General features: G+C 53.8%; 1 protein-coding gene across 2 annotated transcripts in view; it reads left to right on the top strand.

Moving 5' to 3' along the window:
• The first annotated feature begins 2,769 nt into the window (after positions 1 to 2,769).
• IPO13 (importin 13) overlaps positions 2,770 to 24,956 on the top strand; it is an 87,080-nt gene continuing 64,893 nt past the window's right edge. Inside the window, exons 1-2 of one of the 2 annotated variants that reach the window (XM_066597948.1) lie at positions 2,770 to 2,909; positions 20,754 to 21,051. In XM_066597948.1, coding sequence (XP_066454045.1) covers positions 20,995 to 21,051 — 57 coding nt within the window. In that variant the 5' untranslated portion in view covers positions 2,770 to 2,909; positions 20,754 to 20,994. Of the gene's footprint in view, positions 2,910 to 2,930; positions 2,950 to 20,753; positions 21,052 to 24,956 lie in introns of those variants that run through there. The other variant, XM_066597949.1, reaches the window with a different exon arrangement.

Genomic DNA, 24,956 nt, shown 5'->3' on the forward strand with positions numbered 1-24,956 from the left:
TCCCCCAAAATGGGATATATTGGCTTTTGCCTCATTGGTTTTTTTTTTGCCTTCCTCTGGATCAACAAGGGGGGGTGGGGGTGGGGGGGGGGAAGGCAGGCTGAATGATGGATATTTGTCTTTTTTGTAGACTAGCATACTATGTTACTTCCGTATAATATGCAGCCCTTTGAAGGCATTTTATATATGCAGTGTCCCCTCACAGTCCCATTGACCTTCATTGCATCCATTCACTGTGTTACGCAGGGAATACGCTGTGACGATATGTGAGTGATCCTTAACCCTTTCCAATCCAATTTGTATCCTGGTTTTCCTAGGGGGCTTACTCTTTTTCTGCTGTTATACAATGGCGCTATCTGCTGGCTAAAGCCAGTACTGCATGAGGTGACACGTTGGATAGGCTCCGACAGCTGAGAGGCTGGCAATATACAGTAAGAGAACCCCGACAGACGTCTTCCAACATCGGAGCTGTACAGCCTTAAATCATAATGTCTTCAGAGGTCAGACAGTGGATTGGAAAGGGTTAAGGCTGCCTTCACATGAGTGAGAGAATCATGCAAGAGTTGTACGTTGCGAGGCGCACAGATATGAACCCCATGTTTTGAATCGGGTCATACAATGAGCGATATTTTCCTGCATGGCACACATCTCGGCCTGTCCTATCTCCCTGCGTGCTATCGCATCACCCATTGTTTTCAATAGGGCCGGCGGCAGCATCGTGCCACATGCAAGCAATGCGAGGTCTCCCACTGAAAACAATGGGAGAAACTGCGATCCTGTCAGCCGCGGCGAGGATCCCTACATCCCCAGGTGATGCGAGGCGTTTTGACATGAAAACGCCTTGTATCTGCGGGAAATTCCCATGGTGGCATTCACAGTATTGAGGGGGGGGGGGGGGCATATTAGTGGTCAATATACTGTAACAGAATACCGTGTTTCCCCTGAAAATAAGACCCGGTCTTATATTAACTTTTGCCCCAAAAGAGACACTAGGTCTTATTTTCGGGAATATCTTATTACACTAACCTACTAGGCTTGCTCCAGGTCCTTGGCTGCTCTCCGGGAGCTCATGTGCGCTGAGCCACAGAATGGTTTGGACGATTCATAAATCTCGCCTCCACAATGCGATGGCTGTGATTGGTTCCTCTACCGCTGCTCAGCCAATTGATGCAGCATCTGATAAACCAATCACAGCCATCACATTGGTTCATAGAGCACTGCATTGACTGATTCTTGAACACTGCTCAGCCAATCAGAGCCATTGCTTCCTGAAGATGGGACTTATGAATCCCGTAACCAGGAAGTGATGATTTGTGGGTGAACGAGGACTTAGGAGGCACAGCAGAGCGCTGGACAGCAGCAGGAGGACCCGGACCGAGCCTGCTAGGTAAGTATTCCTTTTTTTTCTTTAAATGTAATGCAACTAGGGCTTATTTTCAGGGTAGGTCTTATATTTCAAGCCTCCCCAAAGATCCTGAAAAATCCGAGTAGGGCTTATTTTCGGATAGGTCTTATTTTCAGGGAAGCAGTGTAGTATAATATTGAATGTCCTACTATCTTATGATGTCTATAACTTTATTATCTTGCCTGACAGACAATCTTGGTTGCCGTATTTGGATTCCACGCCCTGAACAAAGGTAAGGAGAATGAATTTTTACACTGGAAATCATACCTTTTAACACAGTGAATCGCTGTGATCTGTGAACTACGTGAGGCGCGATTATACGGAACGTGACGTTCAAAAAGACAAAACGCTTCGAACTTCAACAACAATTGTTCAGTGTAAACACAGCAAATCTGCCCCAAATTGACACCCAAACCCCCCAGTGTGAACATAGCCTTATTCTAGGAGCCCCTGAAATGGCGCTACGCATGCCCGACCACCACTCTGTGAGTTTCTATGGGACAGTAAAGTGCATCAATTTCCACCTCTCCCATACAAGTGAATGGGCTGGAGGCCGAGTGTGCGCCCCGCAGCCCCCTTACCATGGTTGTTGGGGGTCCCACTGGTGGGATTCTATCGGTAGGGGATAAATGTCTTGGGCGGTAAAACTCAGAATCATTTTTTTCTTTTCGCTTTTTTTTATCACCGCATTCCGAAAGCCAAAACCTATTTTTTTCCCTCGATCTGGTCGTATGGGGGCTGCTGCTCTGCATTGAGTTCTATTGGTTGCATTGTTTTTGGTACAAGTAGTGAATAGCTTTCATTAAAGGGGTCTTCTTAACTATTGGAGAGATTTCCTGAGGATAGGTCATCAGTAGTCGATCGGCGGGGTCCATCATTTGCGATCCGCACTGCAGCCCCAATGCCCGCCCCACATGCCGTTCGTGTGACCACTCAGCCACTCACAGGTTTCAGCGGCCGTAAAAGAATCACTGCTGAAGCCGGGTCACTTTTTTTTCATGCCCCAGAAAACCCCTTTAAAAAGTTCTTGTAAGCAAGTGAACTGATGATGTGCCACAGTGCGCCCCCTACAGAGAAAGATGTGGCTGGCATACTGCGCCCCCTGGCACCACCAGGATTTACTTTTGTATACATATTGTACAGCGCTGCACAACGATTGTCATCATCCATATAAGAGATATCTATGCAGCCATGCCTGCCCGGAAAGGGCTGATAACAGGGTATAATAGCACGAAGGCACCTGTCCTGCACTCAGCACATGCAGACAGAACTACATCTCCCATGAAGCCTTGCGGCGGGGTCCATCCGGGTGTTATGCCTGTGTTATGAGTAAGCTGGGAGGCGGCTGTTGCTTCACCCGGTGGCCCCGCGAGCGGAGAGGTCAGCAGGTCATTAGTGTTGTGTGGCGGCCAGGAGCCACAAGTCAGGCATGTGTGCGGACAGCCCTGCCAGGACCCCGGGCTTCATGTGTCACTGAGAGAGCGGCGCTGGGGGAGACCGCAGGGTGAGAGCGACGGGAGAGACAGACGGGAGAGACAGACCCTGTGCGGGAGAGACAGACCCTGTGCGGGAGAGACAGACCCTCTGGGGGAGAGACAGATACTGTGCGGGAGAGACAGACCCTGTGCGGGAGAGACAGACGGGAGAGACAGGCTTACAATGTAGGAGAGGGCACACTCAGGGGAGAGACGGGCTTATAATACAGGAGAGGGCACACTCAGGGGAGACAGGCTTATATTATAGGAGAGGGCACACTCAGGGGAGACAGGCTTATAATGTAGGAGAGGGCACACTCAGGAGAGACAGGCTCATATAGGAGAGGGCACACTCAGGGGAGACAGGCTTATAATATAGGAGAGGGTACACTCAGGGGAGACAGGCTTATAATATAGGAGAGGGCACACTCAGGGGAGACAGGCTTATAATACAGGAGAGGGCACACTCAGGAGAGACAGGCTTATAATGTAGGAGAGGGCACACTCAGGGGAGACAGGCTTATAATATAGGAGAGGGCACACTCAGGAGAGGCAGGCTTATAATGTAGGAGAGGGCACACTCAGGGGAGACAGGCTTATAATGTAGGAGAGGGCACACTCAGGAGAGACAGGCTTATAATGTAGGAGAGGGCACACTCAGGGGAGACAGGCTTATAATATAGGAGAGGGCACACTCAGGAGAGGCAGGCTTATAATGTAGGAGAGGGCACACTCAGGGGAGACAGGCTTATAATGTAGGAGAGGGCACACTCAGAAGAGACAGGCTTATAATATAGCAGAGGGCACACTCAGGGGAGACAGGCTTATAATATAGGAGAGGGCACACTCAGGAGAGGCAGGCTTATAATGTAGGAGAGGGCACACTCAGAAGAGACAGGCTTATAATATAGGAGAGGGCACACTCAGGGGAGACAGGCTTATAATATAGGAGAGGGCACACTCAGGGGAGACAGGCTTATAATATAGGAGAGGGCACACTCAGGGGAGACAGGCTCCTTACACAGGAGAGGGCACACTCGGGGGAGACAGGCTTATAATATAGGAGAGGGCACACTCGGGGGAGATAGGCTTATAATTTAGGAGAGGGCACACTCGGGGGAGATAGGCTTATAATTTAGGAGAGGGCACACTCAGGAGAGACAGGCTTATAATGTAGGAGAGGTCACACTCGGGGGAGATAGGCTTATAATTTAGGAGAGGGCACACTCGGGGGAGATAGGCTTATAATGTAGGAGAGGGCACACTCAGGGGAGACAGGCTTATAATTTAGGAGAGGGCACACTCAGGAGAGACAGGCTTATAATATAGGAGAGGGCACACTCGGGGGAGATAGGCTTATAATTTAGGAGAGGGCACACTCGGGGGAGATAGGCTTATAATGTAGGAGAGGGCACACTCGGGGGAGACAGGCTTATAATGTAGGAGAGGGCACACTCAGGGGAGACAGGCTTATAATATAGGAGAGGGCACACTCAGGAGAGACAGGCTTATAATATAGGAGAGGGCACACTCGGGGGAGACAGGCTTATAATATAGGAGAGGGCACACTCGGGGGAGACAGGCTTATAATATAGGAGAGGGCACACTCAGGGGAGACAGGCTTATAATGTAGGAGAGGGCACACTCAGAAGAGACAGGCTTATAATATAGGAGAGGGCACACTCAGGGGAGACAGGCTTATAATATAGGAGAGGGCACACTCAGGGGAGACAGGCTTATAATATAGGAGAGGGCACACTCAGGGGAGACAGGCTCCTTACACAGGAGAGGGCACACTCGGGGGAGACAGGCTTATAATATAGGAGAGGGCACACTCGGGGGAGATAGGCTTATAATTTAGGAGAGGGCACACTCGGGGGAGATAGGCTTATAATTTAGGAGAGGGCACACTCAGGAGAGACAGGCTTATAATGTAGGAGAGGTCACACTCGGGGGAGATAGGCTTATAATTTAGGAGAGGGCACACTCGGGGGAGATAGGCTTATAATGTAGGAGAGGGCACACTCAGGGGAGACAGGCTTATAATTTAGGAGAGGGCACACTCAGGAGAGACAGGCTTATAATATAGGAGAGGGCACACTCGGGGGAGATAGGCTTATAATTTAGGAGAGGGCACACTCGGGGGAGATAGGCTTATAATGTAGGAGAGGGCACACTCAGGGGAGACAGGCTTATAATGTAGGAGAGGGCACACTCAGGGGAGACAGGCTTATAATATAGGAGAGGGCACACTCAGGAGAGACAGGCTTATAATATAGGAGAGGGCACACTCGGGGGAGACAGGCTTATAATATAGGAGAGGGCACACTCGGGGGAGACAGGCTTATAATATAGGAGAGGGCACACTCGGGGGAGACAGGCTTATAATATAGGAGAGGGCACACTCAGGGGAGACAGGCTTATAATATAGGAGAGGGCACACTCAGGGGAGACAGGCTTATAATGTAGGAGATGGCACACTCAGGGGAGACAGGCTTATAATATAGGAGAGGGCACACTCAGGGGAGAGACGGGCTTATAATATAGGAGAGGGCACACTCAGGAGAGACAGGCTTACGTAGGAGAGGGCACACTCAGGGGAGACAGGCTTATAATGTAGGAGAGGGCACACTCAGGGGAGACAGGCTTATAATATAGGAGAGGGCACACTCAGGGGAGACAGGTTTATAATATAGGAGAGGGCACACTCAGGAGAGACAGGCTTATAATATAGGAGAGGGCACACTCAGGGGAGAGACGGGCTTATAATATAGGAGAGGGCACACTCAGGAGAGACAGGCTTACGTAGGAGAGGGCACACTCAGGGGAGACAGGCTTATAATGTAGGAGAGGGCACACTCAGGAGAGACAGGCTTATAATATAGGAGAGGGCACACTCGGGGGAGACAGGCTTATAATATAGGAGAGGGCACACTCGGGGGAGACAGGCTTATAATATAGGAGAGGGCACACTCAGGGGAGACAGGCTTATAATATAGGAGAGGGCACACTCAGGGGAGACAGGCTTATAATGTAGGAGATGGCACACTCAGGGGAGAGACAGGCTTATAATACAGGAGAGGGCACACTCAGGGGAGACAGGCTTATAATATAGGAGAGGGCACACTCAGGAGAGACAGGCTTATAATATAGGAGAGGGCACACTCAGGAGAGACAGGCTTATAATATAGGAGAGGGCACACTCGGGGGAGACAGGCTTATAATATAGGAGAGGGCACACTCGGGGGAGACAGGCTTATAATATAGGAGAGGGCACACTCAGGAGAGACAGGCTTATAATATAGGAGACTGCAGACTGGGGAAACAGGCTTATAATATAGGAGAGGGCACACTCGGGGGAGACAGGCTTATAATATAGGAGAGGGCACACTCAGGGGAGACAGGCTTATAATATAGGAGAGGGCACACTCAGGAGAGACAGGCTTATAATATAGGAGAGGGCACACTCAGGAGAGACAGGCTTATAATATAGGAGAGGGCACACTCGGGGGAGACAGGCTTATAATATAGGAGAGGGCACACTCGGGGGAGACAGGCTTATAATATAGGAGAGGGCACACTCAGGGGAGACAGGCTTATAATATAGGAGAGGGCACACTCAGGGGAGACAGGCTTATAATATAGGAGAGGGCACACACGGGGGAGACAGGCTTATAATACAGGAGAGGGCACACTCAGGGGAGACAGGCTTATAATACAGGAGAGGGCACACTCAGGGGAGACAGGCTTATAATACAGGAGAGGGCACACTCAGGGGAGACAGGCTTATAATACAGGAGAGGGCACACTCAGGAGAGACAGGCTTATAATATAGGAGAGGGCACACTCAGGGGAGACAGGCTTATAATACAGCAGAGGGCACACTCAGGGGAGACAGGCTTATAATGTAGGAGAGGGCACACTCGGGAGACAGGCTTATAATGTAGGAGAGGGCACACTCAGGGGAGACAGGCTCATAATATAGGAGAGGGCACACTCAGTCGAGACAGGCTTATAATGTAGGAGAGGGCACACTCAGGGGAGACAGGCTCATAATATAGGAGAGGGCACACTCAGGGGAGACAGGCTTATAATATAGGAGAGGGCACACTCAGTCGAGACAGGCTTATAATATAGGAGAGGGCACACTCAGTCGAGACAGGGTTATAATATAGGAGAGGGCACACTCAGGGGAGACAGGCTTATAATATAGGAGAGGGCACACTCGGGGGAGACAGGGTTATAATATAGGAGAGGGCACACTCAGTCGAGACAGGGTTATAATATAGGAGAGGTCACACTCAGGGGAGACAGGCTTATAATGTAGGAGAGGGCACACTCAGGGGAGACAGGCTTATAATGTAGGAGAGGGCACACTCAGGGGAGACAGGGTTATAATGTAGCAGAGGGCACACTCGGAAGAGACAGGCTTATAATGTTGGAGAGGGCACACTCGGAAGAGACAGGCTTATAATGTAGGAGAGGGCACACTCGGAAGAGACAGGTTTATAATGTAGGAGAGGGCACACTCGGAAGAGACAGGTTTATAATGTAGGAGAGGGCACACTCGGAAGAGACAGGCTTATTATGTAGGAGAGGGCACACTCGGGAGACAGGCTTATAATATAGGAGAGGGCACACTCAGGGGAGACAGGGTTATAATGTAGCAGAGGGCACACTCAGGAGAAACAGGCTTATAATGTAGGCGAGGGCACACTCAGGGGAGACAGGCTTATAATATAGGAGAGGGCACACTCAGGGGAGACAGGCTTATAATGTAGGAGAGGGTACACTCAGGGGAGACAGGCTTATAATATAGGAGAGGGCACACTCGGGAGAGACAGGCTAATAATGTAGGAGAGGGCACACTCGGGACAGACAGGCTTATAATGTAGGAGAGGGCACACTCGGGACAGACAGGCTTATAATGTTGGAGAGGGCACACTTGGGAGAGACAGGCTTATAATGTAGGAGAGGTCACACTTGGGAGAAACAGGCTTATAATGTAGGAGAGGGCACACTCAGGGGAGACAGGGTTATAATGTAGGAGAGGGTACACTCGGGAGAGACAGGCTTATAATGTAGCAGAGGGCACACTCAGGGGAGACAGGGTTATAATGTAGGAGAGGGCACACTCAGGGGAGACAGGCTTATAATATAGGAGAGGGCACACTCAGGGGAGACAGGCTCATAATATAGGAGAGGGCACACTCAGGGGAGAGAGGCTCATAATATAGGAGAGGGCACACTCAGGGGAGAGAGGCTTATAATGTAGGAGAGGGCACACTCAGGGGAGACAGGCTTATAATGTAGGAGAGGGCACACTCAGGGGAGATAGGCTTATAATGTAGGAGAGGGCACACTCAGGGGAGATAGGCTTATAATGTAGGAGAGGGCACACTCAGGGGAGACAGGCTTATAATGTAGGAGAGGGCACACTCAGGAGGGACAGGCTCATGGCAGAGGGCACACTCAGGGGAGACAGGCTTATAATATAGGAGAGGGCACACTCAGGAGAGACAGGCTTATAATATAGGAGAGGGCACACTCAGGGGAGACAGGCTTATAATATAGGAGAGGGCACACTCAGGGGAGACAGGCTCCTTACACAGGAGAGGGCACACTCGCGAGAGACAGGCTCCTTACACAGGAGAGGGCACACTCGCGAGAGACAGGCTCCTTACACAGGAGAGGGCACACTCGCGAGAGACAGGCTCCTTACACAGGAGAGGGCACACTCGCGAGAGACAGGCTCCTTACACAGAAAAGGGCACACTCGCTAGTGACAGGCTCATTACACAGGAGAGGGCACACTCGGCATAAACTGATGAGGTATAGGAGACATCACACTCAGAAGACACAGGCTCATTGTAGAGGAGAGGGCACACTCGGGAGGGACAGGCGCATGGCAGAGGGCACACTCGGGAGGGACAGGCGCATGGCAGAGGGCACACCCGCGAGAGACAGGCTCCTTACACATGAAAGGGCACAGTCGCTAGTGACAGGCTCATTACACAGGAGAGGGCACACTCGCTAGTGACAGGCTCATTACACAGGAGAGGGCACACTCGCTAGTGACAGGCTCATTACACAGGACAGGGCACACTCGGCATAAACTGATGAGGTATAGGAGACATCACACTCAGAAGACACAGGCTCATTGTAGAGGAGAGGGCACACTCGGGAGGGACAGGCGCATGGCAGAGGGCACACTCGGGAGGGACAGGCCCGTGGCAGATGGCACACTCGGGAGGGACAGGCCCGTGGCAGAGGGCACACTCGGGAGGGACAGGCCCGTGGCAGAGGGCACACTCGGGAGGGACAGGCCCGTGGCAGAGGGCACACTCGGGAGGGACAGGCCCGTGGCAGAGGGCACACTCGGGAGGGACAGGCCCGTGGCAGAGGGCACACTCGGGAGGGACAGGCCCGTGGCAGAGGGCACACTCGGGAGGGACAGGCCCGTGGCAGAGGGCACACTCGGGAGAGACAGGCTGGTGGGAGGGGGCACACTCGGGAGAGACAGAGGCTCGAGGGAGGGGGCACACTCGGGAGAGACAGAGGCTCGAGGGAGGGGGCACACTCGGGAGAGACAGAGGCTCGAGGGAGGGGGCACACTCGGGAGAGACAGAGGCTCGAGGGAGGGGGCACACTCGGGAGAGACAGAGGCTCGAGGGAGGGGGCACACTCGGGAGAGACAGAGGCTCGAGGGAGGGGGCACACTCGGGAGAGACAGAGGCTCGAGGGAGGGGGCACACTCGGGAGAGACAGAGGCTCGAGGGAGGGGGCACACTCGGGAGAGACAGAGGCTCGAGGGAGGGGGCACACTCGGGAGAGACAGAGGCTCGAGGGAGGGGGCACAGTCGAGAGAGACAGGCTCGTGGGAGAGGGCACACTCCAGAGAGACAGAGGCTCGAGGGAGGGGGCACACTCGAGAGAGACAGGCTCGTGGGAGAGGGCACAGTCGAGAGAGACAGGCTCGTGGGAGAGGGCACACTCGAGAGAGACAGGCTCGTGGGAGAGGGCACACTCGGGAGAGACAGGCTGGTGGGAGGGGGCACACTCGGGAGAGACAGAGGCTCGAGGGAGGGGGCACACTCGGGAGAGACAGAGGCTCGAGGGAGGGGGCACACTCGGGAGAGACAGAGGCTCGAGGGAGGGGGCTCACTCGGGAGAGACAGAGGCTCGAGGGAGGGGGCTCACTCGGGAGAGACAGAGGCTCGAGGGAGGGGGCACACTCGGGAGAGACAGAGGCTCGAGGGAGGGGGCACACTCGGGAGAGACAGAGGCTCGAGGGAGGGGGCACACTCGGGAGAGACAGAGGCTCGAGGGAGGGGGCACACTCGGGAGAGACAGAGGCTCGAGGGAGGGGGCACACTCGGGAGAGACAGAGGCTCGAGGGAGGGGGCACACTCGGGAGAGACAGAGGCTCGAGGGAGGGGGCACACTCGGGAGAGACAGAGGCTCGAGGGAGGGGGCACACTCGGGAGAGACAGAGGCTCGAGGGAGGGGGCACACTCGGGAGAGACAGAGGCTCGAGGGAGGGGGCACACTCGGGAGAGACAGAGGCTCGAGGGAGGGGGCTCACTCGGGAGAGACAGAGGCTCGAGGGAGGGGGCACACTCGGGAGAGACAGGCTCGAGGGAGGGGGCACACTCGGGAGAGACAGGCTCGTGGGAGGGGGCACAGTCGAGAGAGACAGGCTCGTGGGAGAGGGCACAGTCGAGAGAGACAGGCTCGTGGGAGAGGGCACAGTCGAGAGAGACAGGCTCGTGGGAGAGGGCACACTCGAGAGAGACAGGCTGGTGGGAGAGGGCACACTCGGGAGAGACAGAGGCTCGAGGGAGGGGGCACAGTCGAGAGAGACAGGCTCGTGGGAGAGGGCACACTCGAGAGAGACAGAGGCTCGAGGGAGGGGGCACACTCGAGAGAGACAGGCTCGTGGGAGAGGGCACAGTCGAGAGAGACAGGCTCGTGGGAGAGGGCACAGTCGAGAGAGACAGGCTGGTGGGAGGGGGCACACTCGGGAGAGACAGGCTGGTGGGAGGGGGCACACTCGGGAGAGACAGAGGCTCGAGGGAGGGGGCACACTCGGGAGAGACAGAGGCTGGTGGGAGGGGGCACACTCGGGAGAGACAGGCTGGTGGGAGGGGGCACACTCGGGAGAGACAGAGGCTCGAGGGAGGGGGCACACTCGGGAGAGACAGAGGCTCGAGGGAGGGGGCACACTCGGGAGAGACAGAGGCTCGAGGGAGGGGGCACACTCGGGAGAGACAGAGGCTCGAGGGAGGGGGCACACTCGGGAGAGACAGAGGCTCGAGGGAGGGGGCACACTCGGGAGAGACAGAGGCTCGAGGGAGGGGGCACACTCGGGAGAGACAGAGGCTCGAGGGAGGGGGCACACTCGGGAGAGACAGAGGCTCGAGGGAGGGGGCACACTCGGGAGAGACAGAGGCTCGAGGGAGGGGGCACACTCGGGAGAGACAGAGGCTCGAGGGAGGGGGCACACTCGGGAGAGACAGAGGCTCGAGGGAGGGGGCACACTCGGGAGAGACAGAGGCTCGAGGGAGGGGGCACACTCGGGAGAGACAGAGGCTCGAGGGAGGGGGCACACTCGGGAGAGACAGAGGCTCGAGGGAGGGGGCACACTCGGGAGAGACAGAGGCTCGAGGGAGGGGGCACACTCGGGAGAGACAGAGGCTCGAGGGAGGGGGCACACTCGGGAGAGACAGAGGCTCGAGGGAGGGGGCACACTCGGGAGAGACAGAGGCTCGAGGGAGGGGGCACACTCGGGAGAGACAGAGGCTCGAGGGAGGGGGCACACTCGGGAGAGACAGAGGCTCGAGGGAGGGGGCACACTCGGGAGAGACAGAGGCTCGAGGGAGGGGGCACACTCGGGAGAGACAGAGGCTCGAGGGAGGGGGCACACTCGGGAGAGACAGAGGCTCGAGGGAGGGGGCACACTCGGGAGAGACAGAGGCTCGAGGGAGGGGGCACACTCGGGAGAGACAGAGGCTCGAGGGAGGGGGCACACTCGGGAGAGACAGAGGCTCGAGGGAGGGGGCACACTCGGGAGAGACAGAGGCTCGAGGGAGGGGGCACACTCGGGAGAGACAGAGGCTCGAGGGAGGGGGCACACTCGGGAGAGACAGAGGCTCGAGGGAGGGGGCACACTCGGGAGAGACAGAGGCTCGAGGGAGGGGGCACACTCGGGAGAGACAGAGGCTCGAGGGAGGGGGCACACTCGGGAGAGACAGAGGCTCGAGGGAGGGGGCACACTCGGGAGAGACAGAGGCTCGAGGGAGGGGGCACACTCGGGAGAGACAGAGGCTCGAGGGAGGGGGCACACTCGGGAGAGACAGAGGCTCGAGGGAGGGGGCACACTCGGGAGAGACAGAGGCTCGAGGGAGGGGGCACACTCGGGAGAGACAGAGGCTCGAGGGAGGGGGCACACTCGGGAGAGACAGAGGCTCGAGGGAGGGGGCACACTCGGGAGAGACAGAGGCTCGAGGGAGGGGGCACACTCGGGAGAGACAGAGGCTCGAGGGAGGGGGCACACTCGGGAGAGACAGAGCCTCGAGGGAGGGGGCACACTCGGGAGAGACAGAGGCTCGAGGGAGGGGGCACATCGGGGGAGAGGGAGAGGGCACACTCGGGGGAGAGAGGCTCGTGGGAGAGGGCACACTCGGGGGAGAGAGGCTCGTGGGAGAGGGCACACTCGTTGGAGAGGGCACACTCTGGGGAGAGAGGCTCGTGGGAGAGGGCACACTCTGGGGAGAGAGGCTCGTGGGAGAGAGGCTCGTGGGAGAGAGGCTCGTGGGAGAGGGCACACTCGGGGGAGAGAGGCTCGTGGGAGGGGGCACACCCGGGGGAGACAGGCTGGTGGGAGAGGGCACACTCGGGAGAGACAGGCTGGTGGGAGAGGGCACACTCGGGAGCAACTGATGTGATATAGTAGAGTGCACACTTGGAAGAGACAGGTTCATTCGACTGGATAGTGTGCATGGGAGAGACAGGTTTATAAAAGAGAGTGCACATTCACTAGAGACAGGCTTATTATGCAGAGGAGTGAACATTCTGAGACAGGCTCATTGTACAGGACAGAGCACACCCAGGAGTGACTGATGCTGTACAGAAGAGTGCAGACTCGGGAGAGACAGGCTTATAATATAGGAGACTGCAGACTGGGGAGAGACGGGCTTATAATATAGGAGAGGGCACACTCAGGAGAGACAGGCTTATAATGTAGGAGAGGGCACACTCAGGAGAGACAGGCTTATAATGTAGGAGAGGGCACACTCAGGAGAGACAGGCTTATAATGTAGGAGAGGGCACACTCAGGAGAGACAGGCTTATAATATAGGAGACTGCAGACTGGGGAGAAACGGGCTTATAATATAGGAGACTGCAGACTGGGGAGAGACGGGTTTATAATATAGGAGACTGCAGACTGGGGAGAGACGGGCTACTAATGTAGGAGACTGCAGACTGGGGAGAGACGGGCTTATAATATAGGAGACTGCAGACTGGGGAGAGACGGGCTTATAATATAGGAGACTGCAGACTGGGGAGAGACAGGCTACTTATATAGGAGACTGCAGACTGGGGAGAGACGGGCTTATAATGTAGGAGACTGCAGACTGGGGAGAGACAGGCTTCTTATATAGGAGACTGCAGACTGGGGAGAGACGGGTTTATAATATAGGAGACTGCAGACTGGGGAGAGACGGGCTACTAATGTAGGAGACTGCAGACTGGGGAGAGACAGGCTTATAATGTAGGAGACTGCAGACTGGGGAGAGACGGGCTTATAATATAGGAGACTGCAGACTGGGGAGAGACGGGCTTATAATATAGGAGACTGCAGACTGGGGAGAGACGGGCTTATAATATAGGAGACTGCAGACTGGGGAGAGACGGGCTTATAATATAGGAGACTGCAGACTGGGGAGAGACGGGCTTATAATATAGGAGACTGCAGACTGGGGAGAGACGGGCTTATAATATAGGAGACTGCAGACTGGGGAGAGACGGGCTTATAATATAGGAGACTGCAGACTGGGGAGAGACGGGCTTATAATATAGGAGACTGCAGACTGGGGAGAGACGGGCTTATAATATAGGAGACTGCAGACTGGGGAGAGACGGGCTTATAATATAGGAGACTGCAGACTGGGGAGAGACGGGTTTATAATATAGGAGACTGCAGACTGGGGAGAGACGGGCTACTAATGTAGGAGACTGCAGACTGGGGAGAGACGGGCTTATAATGTAGGAGACTGCAGACTGGGGAGAGACGGGCTTCTTATATAGGAGACTGCAGACTGGGGAGAGACGGGTTTATAATATAGGAGACTGCAGACTGGGGAGAGACGGGCTACTAATGTAGGAGACTGCAGACTGGGGAGAGACGGGCTTATAATATAGGAGACTGCAGACTGGGGAGAGACGGGCTTATAATATAGGAGACTGCAGACTGGGGAGAGACGGGCTTATAATATAGGAGACTGCAGACTGGGGAGAGACGGGCTTATAATATAGGAGACTGCAGACTGGGGAGAGACGGGCTTATAATATAGGAGACTGCAGACTGGGGAGAGACGGGCTTATAATATAGGAGACTGCAGACTGGGGAGAGACGGGCTTATAATGTAGGAGACTGCAGACTGGGGAGAGACGGGCTTATAATATAGGAGACTGCAGACTGGGGAGAGACGGGCTTATAATATGGGAGACTGCAGACTGGGGAGAGACGGGCTTCTTATATAGGAGACTGCAGACTGGGGAGAGACGGGTTTATAATATAGGAGACTGCAGACTGGGGAGAGACGGGCTACTAATGTAGGAGACTGCAGACTGGGGAGTGACGGGCTTATAATATAGGAGACTGCAGACTGGGGAGAGACGGGCTTATAATATAGGAGACTGCAGACTGGGGAGAGACGGGCTTATAATATAGGAGACTGCAGACTGGGGAGAGACGGGCTTATAATATAGGAGACTGCAGACTGGGGAGAGACGGGCTTATAATATAGGAGACTGCAGACTGGGGAGAGACGGGCTTATAATATAGGAGACTGCAGACTGGGGAGAGACGGGCTTATAATATAGGAGACTGCAGACTGGGGAGAGACGGGCTTATAATATAGGAGACTGCAGACTGGGGAGAGACGGGCTTATAATATAGGAGACTGCAGACTGGGGAGAGACAGGTTTATAATATAGGAGACTGCAGACTGGGGAGAGACGGGCTTATAATATAGGAGACTGCAGACTGGGGAGAGACAGGTTTATAATATAGGAGACTGCAGACTGGGGAGAGACGGGCTACTAATGTAGGAGACTGCAGACTGGGGAGAGACGGGCTTATAATATAGGAGACTGCAGACTGGGGAGAGACGGGCTTATAATATAGGAGACTGCAGACTGGGGAGAGACGGGCTTATAATGTAGGAGACTGCAGACTGGGGAGAGACAGGCTTCTTATATAGGAGACTGCAGACTGGGGAGAGACGGGTTTATAATATAGGAGACTGCAGACTGGGGAGAGACGGGCTACTAATGTAGGAGACTGCAGACTGGGGAGAGACGGGCTTATAATACAGGAGACTGCAGACTGGGGAGAAATGGGCTTATAATATAGGAGACTGCAGACTGGGGAGAGACGGGCTTATAATATAAGAGACTGCAGACTGGGGAGAGACAGGCTTATAATATAGGAGACTGCAGACTGGGGAGAAATGGGCTTATAATATAGGAGACTGCAGACTGGGGAGAGACGGGCTTATAATGTAGGAGACTGCAGACTGGGGAGATACGGGCTTATAATATAGGAGACTGCAGACTGGGGAGAGACGGGTTTATAATATAGGAGACTGCAGACTGGGGAGAGACGGGCTACTAATGTAGGAGACTGCAGACTGGGGAGAAATGGGCTAATAATATAGGAGACTGCAGACTGGGGAGAGACGGGCTTATAATACAGGAGACTGCAGACTGGGGAGAGACAGGCTTATAATATAGGAGACTGCAGACTGGGGAGAGACGGGCTTATAATATAAGAGACTGCAGACTGGGGAGAGACGGGCTTATAATATAAGAGACTGCAGACTGGGGAGAGACGGGCTTATAATATAGGAGACTGCAGACTGGGGAGAGACGGGCTTATAATATAAGAGACTGCAGACTGGGGAGAGACGGGCTTATAATATAAGAGACTGCAGACTGGGGAGAGACGGGCTTATAATATAGGAGACTGCAGACTGGGGAGAGACGGGTTTATAATATAGGAGACTGCAGACTGGGGAGAGACGGGCTACTAATGTAGGAGACTGCAGACTGGGGAGAGACGGGCTTATAATATAGGAGACTGCAGACTGGGGAGAGATGGGCTTATAATATAGGAGACTGCAGACTGGGGAGAGACGGGCTTATAATGTAGGAGACTGCAGACTGGGGAGAGACAGGCTTATAATATAGGAGACTGCAGACTGGGGAGAGACGGGCTACTAATGTAGGAGACTGCAGACTGGTGAGAGACGGGCTACTAATGTAGGAGACTGCAGACGGGAGAAATGGGCTTATAATATAGGAGACTGCAGACTGGGGAGAGACGGGCTTATAATATGGGAGACTGCAGACTGGGGAGAGACGGGCTTATAATGTAGGAGACTGCAGACTGGGGAGAGACGGGCTACTTATATAGGAGACTGCAGACTGGGGAGAAACGGGCTTATAATATAGGAGACTGCAGACTGGGGAGAGACGGGCTTATAATATGGGAGACTGCAGACTGGGGAGAGACGGGCTTATAATGTAGGAGACTGCAGACTGGGGAGAGACAGGCTTCTTATATAGGAGACTGCAGACTGGGGAGAGACGGGTTTATAATATAGGAGACTGCAGACTGGGGAGAGACGGGCTACTTATATAGGAGACTGCAGACTGGGGAGAGACAGGCTTATAATATAGGAGACTGCAGACTGGGGAGAGACGGGCTTATAATATAGGAGACTGCAGACTGGGGAGAGACGGGCTTATAATATAGGAGACTGCAGACTGGGGAGAGACGGGCTTATAATATAGGAGACTGCAGACTGGGGAGAGACGGGCTTATAATATAGGAGACTGCAGACTGGGGAGAGACGGGCTTATAATATAGGAGACTGCAGACTGGGGAGAGACGGGCTTATAATATAGGAGACTGCAGACTGGGGAGAGACGGGCTTATAATATAGGAGACTGCAGACTGGGGAGAGACGGGCTTATAATATAGGAGACTGCAGACTGGGGAGAGACGGGCTTATAATGTAGGAGACTGCAGACTGGGGAGAGACGGGCTTATAATATAGGAGACTGCAGACTGGGGAGAGACGGGCTTATAATATGGGAGACTGCAGACTGGGGAGAGACGGGCTTCTTATATAGGAGACTGCAGACTGGGGAGAGACGGGTTTATAATATAGGAGACTGCAGACTGGGGAGAGACGGGCTACTAATGTAGGAGACTGCAGACTGGGGAGTGACGGGCTTATAATATAGGAGACTGCAGACTGGGGAGAGACGGGCTTATAATATAGGAGACTGCAGACTGGGGAGAGACGGGCTTATAATATAGGAGACTGCAGACTGGGGAGAGACGGGCTTATAATATAGGAGACTGCAGACTGGGGAGAGACGGGCTTATAATATAGGAGACTGCAGACTGGGGAGAGACGGGCTTATAATATAGGAGACTGCAGACTGGGGAGAGACAGGTTTATAATATAGGAGACTGCAGACTGGGGAGAGACGGGCTTATAATATAGGAGACTGCAGACTGGGGAGAGACAGGTTTATAATATAGGAGACTGCAGACTGGGGAGAGACGGGCTTATAATATAGGAGACTGCAGACTGGGGAGAGACGGGCTTATAATGTAGGAGACTGCAGACTGGGGAGAGACAGGCTTCTTATATAGGAGACTGCAGACTGGGGAGAGACGGGTTTATAATATAGGAGACTGCAGACTGGGGAGAGACGGGCTACTAATGTAGGAGACTGCAGACTGGGGAGAGACGGGCTTATAATATAGGAGACTGCAGACTGGGGAGAAATGGGCTTATAATATAGGAGACTGCAGACTGGGGAGAGACGGGCTTATAATATAAGAGACTGCAGACTGGGGAGAGACAGGCTTATAATATAGGAGACTGCAGACTGGGGAGAAATGGGCTTATAATATAGGAGACTGCAGACTGGGGAGAGACGGGCTTATAATGTAGGAGACTGCAGACTGGGGAGAGACGGGCTTATAATACAGGAGACTGCAGACTGGGGAGAGACAGGCTTATAATATAGGAGACTGCAGACTGGGGAGAGACGGGCTTATAATATAAGAGACTGCAGACTGGGGAGAGACGGGCTTATAATATAAGAGACTGCAGACTGGGGAGAGACGGGCTTATAATATAGGAGACTGCAGACTGGGGAGAGACGGGCTTATAATATAAGAGACTGCAGACTGGGGAGAGACGGGCTTATAATATAAGAGACTGCAGACTGGGGAGAGACGGGCTTATAATATAGGAGACTGCAGACTGGGGAGAGACGGGCTTATAATATAGGAGACTGCAGACTGGGGAGAGATGGGCTTATAATATAGGAGACTGCAGACTGGGGAGAGACGGGCTTATAATGTAGGAGACTGCAGACTGGGGAGAGACAGGCTTATAATATAGGAGACTGCAGACTGGGGAGAGACGGGCTACTAATGTAGGAGACTGCAGACTGGTGAGAGACGGGCTACTAATGTAGGAGACTGCAGACGGGAGAAATGGGCTTATAATATAGGAGACTGCAGACTGGGGAGAGACGGGCTTATAATATGGGAGACTGCAGACTGGGGAGAGACGGGCTTATAATGTAGGAGACTGCAGACTGGGGAGAGACGGGCTACTTATATAGGAGACTGCAGACTGGGGAGAAACGGGCTTATAATATAGGAGACTGCAGACTGGGGATAGACGGGCTTATAATATGGGAGACTGCAGACTGGGGAGAGACGGGCTTATAATGTAGGAGACTGCAGACTGGGGAGAGACAGGCTTCTTATATAGGAGACTGCAGACTGGGGAGAGACGGGTTTATAATATAGGAGACTGCAGACTGGGGAGAGACGGGCTACTTATATAGGAGACTGCAGACTGGGGAGAGACAGGCTTATAATATAGGAGACTGCAGACTGGGGAGAGACGGGCTTATAATATAGGAGACTGCAGACTGGGGAGAGACGGGCTTATAATATAGGAGACTGCAGACTGGGGAGAGACGGGCTTATAATATAGGAGACTGCAGACTGGGGAGAGACGGGCTTATAATATAGGAGACTGCAGACTGGGGAGAGACGGGTTTATAATATAGGAGACTGCAGACTGGGGAGAGACGGGCTTATAATATAGGAGACTGCAGACTGGGGAGAGACGGGTTTATAATATAGGAGACTGCAGACTGGGGAGAGACGGGCTTATAATATAGGAGACTGCAGACTGGGGAGAAATGGGCTTATAATATAGGAGACTGCAGACTGGGGAGAGACAGGCTTATAATATAGGAGACTGCAGACTGGGGAGAGACGGGCTTATAATATAGGAGACTGCAGACTGGGGAGAAATGGGCTTATAATATAGGAGACTGCAGACTGGGGAGAGACGGGCTTATAATATAGGAGACTGCAGACTGGGGAGAGACGGGCTTATAATATAGGAGACTGCAGACTGGGGAGAGACAGGCTTATAATATAGGAGACTGCAGACTGGGGAGAGACGGGCTTATAATGTAGGAGACTGCAGACTGGGGAGAGACGGGTTTATAATATAGGAGACTGCAGACTGGGGAGAGACGGGCTTATAATATAGGAGACTGCAGACTGGGGAGAGACGGGCTTATAATGTAGGAGACTGCAGACTGGGGAGAGACGGGGTTATAATATAGGAGACTGCAGACTGGGGAGAGACGGGCTTATAATATAGGAGACTGCAGACTGGGGAGAGACGGGTTTATAATATAGGAGACTGCAGACTGGGGAGAGACGGGCTTATAATGTAGGAGACTGCAGACTGGGGAGAGACGGGCTTATAATATGGGAGACTGCAGACTGGGGAGAGACGGGCTTCTTATATAGGAGACTGCAGACTGGGGAGAGACGGGTTTATAATATAGGAGACTGCAGACTGGGGAGAGACGGGCTACTAATGTAGGAGACTGCAGACTGGGGAGAGACGGGCTTATAATATGGGAGACTGCAGACTGGGGAGAGACGGGCTTATAATGTAGGAGACTGCAGACTGGGGAGAGACGGGCTACTTATATAGGAGACTGCAGACTGGGGAGAGACAGGCTTATAATATAGGAGACTGCAGACTGGGGAGAGACGGGCTTATAATGTAGGAGACTGCAGACTGGGGAGAGACGGGGTTATAATATAGGAGACTGCAGACTGGGGAGAGACGGGCTTATAATGTAGGAGACTGCAGACTGGGGAGAGACGGGTTTATAATGTAGGAGACTGCAGACTGGGGAGAGACGGGCTTATAATGTAGGAGACTGCAGACTGGGGAGAGACGGGCTTATAATATAGGAGACTGCAGACTGGGGAGAGACGGGCTTATAATATAGGAGACTGCAGACTGGGGAGAGACAGGCTTATAATATAGGAGACTGCAGACTGGGGAGAGACAGGCTTATAATGTAGGAGACTGCAGACTGGGGAGAGACGGGCTTATAATATAGGAGACTGCAGACTGGGGAGAGACGGGTTTATAATATAGGAGACTGCAGACTGGGGAGAGACGGGCTTGTCCAGGAATTGCACACTGATCTGCTTGCACTTTCCGCAGGGTCGGCAGTCCTTGAGCAGCCGGGATACCTGCTGGTTGGCACTGCATGCGGAGTGGTGGGGGCACCTTCATCTGGGAGGCGGCTAGCAGCGCCCCCTCCCCTCTGGGCTGTGTGTGAGCCGCAATGAGATGAGCGGAGCTCGGATGGAGCGCAGCTCTGGGATGTGCTGATTCACTGTCATTCCCATCTGGAAGCACAAACGGATCCAGAATCACCTCCTCCCCCTCCCCCGGTCCAGAGATGGAGCGCAGGCAGGAGCAGCAGAGCCTGGACTTCACCATGGACAATGTGGAGAAAGTAAGTGACCATCTGTTATGGCAGATACCTTCCATGACAGTTACACCCACATGTATATCACCCAGTGCCAGGGCAGGTACACCCCATGTATATCACCCAGTGCCAGGGCAGGTACACCCCATGTATATCACCCAGTGCCAGGGCAGGTACACCCCATGTATATCACCCAGTGCCATGGCAGGTACATCCACATGTATATCACCCAGTGCCAGGGCAGGTACATCCACATGTATATCACCCAGTGCCAGGGCAAGTACATCCACATGTATATCACCCAGTGCCAGGGCAAGTACACCCACATGTATATCACCCAGTGCCAGGGCAAGTACACCCACATGTATATCACCCAGTGCCAGGGCAGGTACATCCCATGTATATCACCCAGTGCCAGGGCAGGTACGCCCCATGTATATCACCCAGTGCCAGGGCAGGTACATCCACATGTATATCACCCAGTGCCAGGGCAGGTACATCCACATGTATATCACCCAGTGCCAGGGCAGGTACATCCACATGTATATCACCCAGTGCCAGGGCAGGTACACCCCATGTATATCACCCAGTGCCAGGGCAGGTACACCCACATGTATATCACCCAGTGCCAGGGCAGGTACACCCACATGTATATCACCCAGTGCCAGGGCAAGTACACCCACATGTATATCACCCAGTGCTAGGGCAGGTACACCCACATGTATATCACCCAGTGCTAGGGCAGGTACATCCCATGTATATCACCCAGTGCTAGGGCAGGTACATCCCATGTATATCACCCAGTGCTAGGGCAAGTACACCCACATGTATATCACCCAGTGCCAGGGCAGGTACACCCCATGTATATCACCGAGTGCCGGGGGGGTAGGGGTACACCCCATTTATATCACCAAGTGCCAGGGCAGGTACATCCCATGTGTGTCACCCAGAGCCAGTGCAGGTACATCCCATGCGTCTCCCTCAGTGCCAGGGCAGGTGCACCCCATGCGTCTTCCTCAGTGCCAGGGCAGGTGCACCCCATGCGTCTTCCCCAGTGCCAGGGCAGGTGCACCCCATGCGTCTTCCCCAGTGCCAGGGCAGGTGCACCCCATGCGTCTTCCCCAGTGCCAGGGCAGGTGCACCCCATGCGTCTTCCCCAGTGCCAGGGCAGGTGCACCCCATGCGTCTTCCCCAGTGCCAGGGCAGGTGCACCCCATGCGTCTTCCCCAGTGCCAGGGCAGGTGCACCCCATGCGTCTTCCCCAGTGCCAGGGCAGACGCCTACCATGCATGTCTTCCCTAGTGCCAGGGCAGACGCCTCCCATGCGTGTCCCCCGGTGCCAGAGCAGACGCCTCCCATGCGTGTCCCCCGGTGCCAGGGCAGACGCCTCCCATGCGTGTCCCCCGGTGCCAGGGCACGTACACCCAATGTGCGTGTCCCCCGGTGCCAGGGCATATGCCTCCCATGTGTGTCCGCCCGTGTTCTGCTCTACCATCTTGCATCATAGATCGGCACGTGAAGCCCCCCAGGGTGCAGAGCTGCTATTCTACATAACTGCGCCTCACTGCTTCCTCTCTGCAGAGCGATGCTGGGTACAGCTGTGCCCGTCTGTGCCGCTGTATGGGAGGGGGATGGGTATTGTGTCATATCAGAAGTACATTTGGCTTTTGTTGTGAGCCTGGCGATGGTGGGGATATAATTCTGCACATGCCGCAGCAGGGGGTGAGCGCTGCTTGTGTAATCAGATGTGATAATGGAATACTGTCATTTCATGGTTATTCAGTAAAGGCCGTCTGTATCGGATTGGGGGGGTCATTAAATATGTCGCCAGAAAGGATCACTGTAGGAACGCTGATTATGATAAAATCTACATCTCAGAATGCAGCGATGCTGCAGTCCAGCCTCACACGGGTGTAAGCGGCCTGGCTCCAGGTTATGGCGCATCCCCGGGGGTCTCGCTGGGCTTCCTGATGTAAATTTTAGCGATCCGACCCTCGGGGGACCTCACTGCCGTCCTCTTGTGTCTTGGCAGCTGCAGGTTTCTTGCAGGAGCGTGCGGAGCATGTGGGTCTCGCTGTGACACCGAGCGACTTCCCTGATGCAACATGACATGACGTTACCCAGCGCTCCGGGGACATCAGCAGCTGTGTGACCCTCTCTCCCTCCTCCTGGTGACAGGATCCTCCTGGCACTGGGCATGAATGACATAAACAGCGCAGAGAGCTTGGCTCTAAGACACTAGAGGACCAATACCCTGCGCCCGCTAATACTGCGGATACAGGGGGGATATGGGGAGACTGCATGTAATATTGATGATGAGAAGTTAGTGCCTTCACCACCCATCATCATACATAGAATACAGAGCCGGGTGATGCAGGTTACCACGTACTTCATAGTGGGGGGGATTGATGGGCTCTCTTACTGTATTTCCCCATTAAAGGCCCTTTTACACGGGCTGAGAATTAGTATGTCGATCGGTGCTGTTCACATGCGGCAGACGATCGCTCATCTCCATATAGATGACATTTATCAGCACTTTGTGTTTACAAGTGTTTTCGCGTCCCTTTTTCATCGGCCGGCGATTGGGCACGAATGTTTGCCTCAAGGACATTCGTTTCCCATCGGCCCATGTAAAAGGGCCAACAAACACCTAGGGACTTGTTTGTTGGTGGATCGTGGCTTTTGGCTGCACATCTCTTAATGTCCATGGGCAGATCTGATTTGCAGAATCTGCGTTGGGAACCTGCGCGGAAGATCCGCATATCAAGCCGCCAACAGTGAAGCCTGGGGATCCGCACATGAATTAAAGCATGTGGACTTGATTTGCGGACCTTTTGGTCCAGAAAACAAATCGCAGCATTCTCCATTTCAGTGCGTTTCCCGCACGGACGGCTTCCATTGAAATCAATAAAAACCGTCCGATGCGCAGCCCGTTCGCAATTGAATTGCCACGGATTCCGCAAGAAATCAGAGTTTGAAAAAAGCTCCACTGCGCAGATGCGGCCGGCGCTTCCGCACACATCCGCAGTAAAGAAAATAGAAGACCCGGACAGGTTAAGCAGTGTCCTCTGCTGCGGGCTCCCGGACAGCTCCTCTCACCCCCGAACACTGCCACCCCTGAGAGTGCAGCGCACACCGTCACTGAGCTGCTGAGCGCGGCCGCTGGTCAGGTGATGCGGAGGTGGCAGCTCGCGGAGGTGGCAGCTCGCGGAGGTGGCAGCTCACGCCGGCGATTTGCTGTGCTTTTTCCATGTGGAATTTCCGCACATAAAATCTGGAGCGTTTATAGTAGCAGCGAAATGGATTCGACTTTCAGAATCTCTTCGACAGCAGACTAAATCTGCGCGGAAACTTCCTCCGGTGTGGATTTTAGAGTACCCGGCATTCAGTCTAGGTTGTGGTTTTTCAGTGCCAATTTCACCCTTACGGGTGAAACCTGCAGTAAGATTATGGTCACACAGTCAAAATCTGCAGCTTTCTGTTTTTGGCACACATTCGCACGCGGATTTAGTCCTGGTAAGCTCGGGGAAACGTACATTAAGGCGGTTTCACACGACAACAAAATCGTGCAATTTTTTTTTTCCACGATGCGACAGCGCTACAAATCGCATGTCTGTGAAGCCCCTGCTTTCCAATGGGTTCCTTCACATTAGAGATGTTTTGTAGGCTGCTACATTACGAGAATACAAAATCTACACGGCCTCGATATGCGATGTTTTGTAGTCCATGTTTTCCTATAAAGCCTTCCTTTAAAAAAAAAATACAATACATCACCTAAGAGGCGCTGTGTCGCACTTCTCCTTGCAGGTCCCGACACGCTTGTAGTCTTCCCCCAGTGCTTCCTGGTCAGGGGTTTAAAACTGCTGGCTCTGATTGGCTGAGCCGCGGAGCTAGAGAACCAATCCCTACAGCACTCAATGAACCAATCACAG

The sequence above is a fragment of the Eleutherodactylus coqui genome, chromosome 3, assembly GCF_035609145.1.
Source record: "Eleutherodactylus coqui strain aEleCoq1 chromosome 3, aEleCoq1.hap1, whole genome shotgun sequence".
Classification (NCBI taxonomy): domain Eukaryota; kingdom Metazoa; phylum Chordata; class Amphibia; order Anura; family Eleutherodactylidae; genus Eleutherodactylus; species Eleutherodactylus coqui.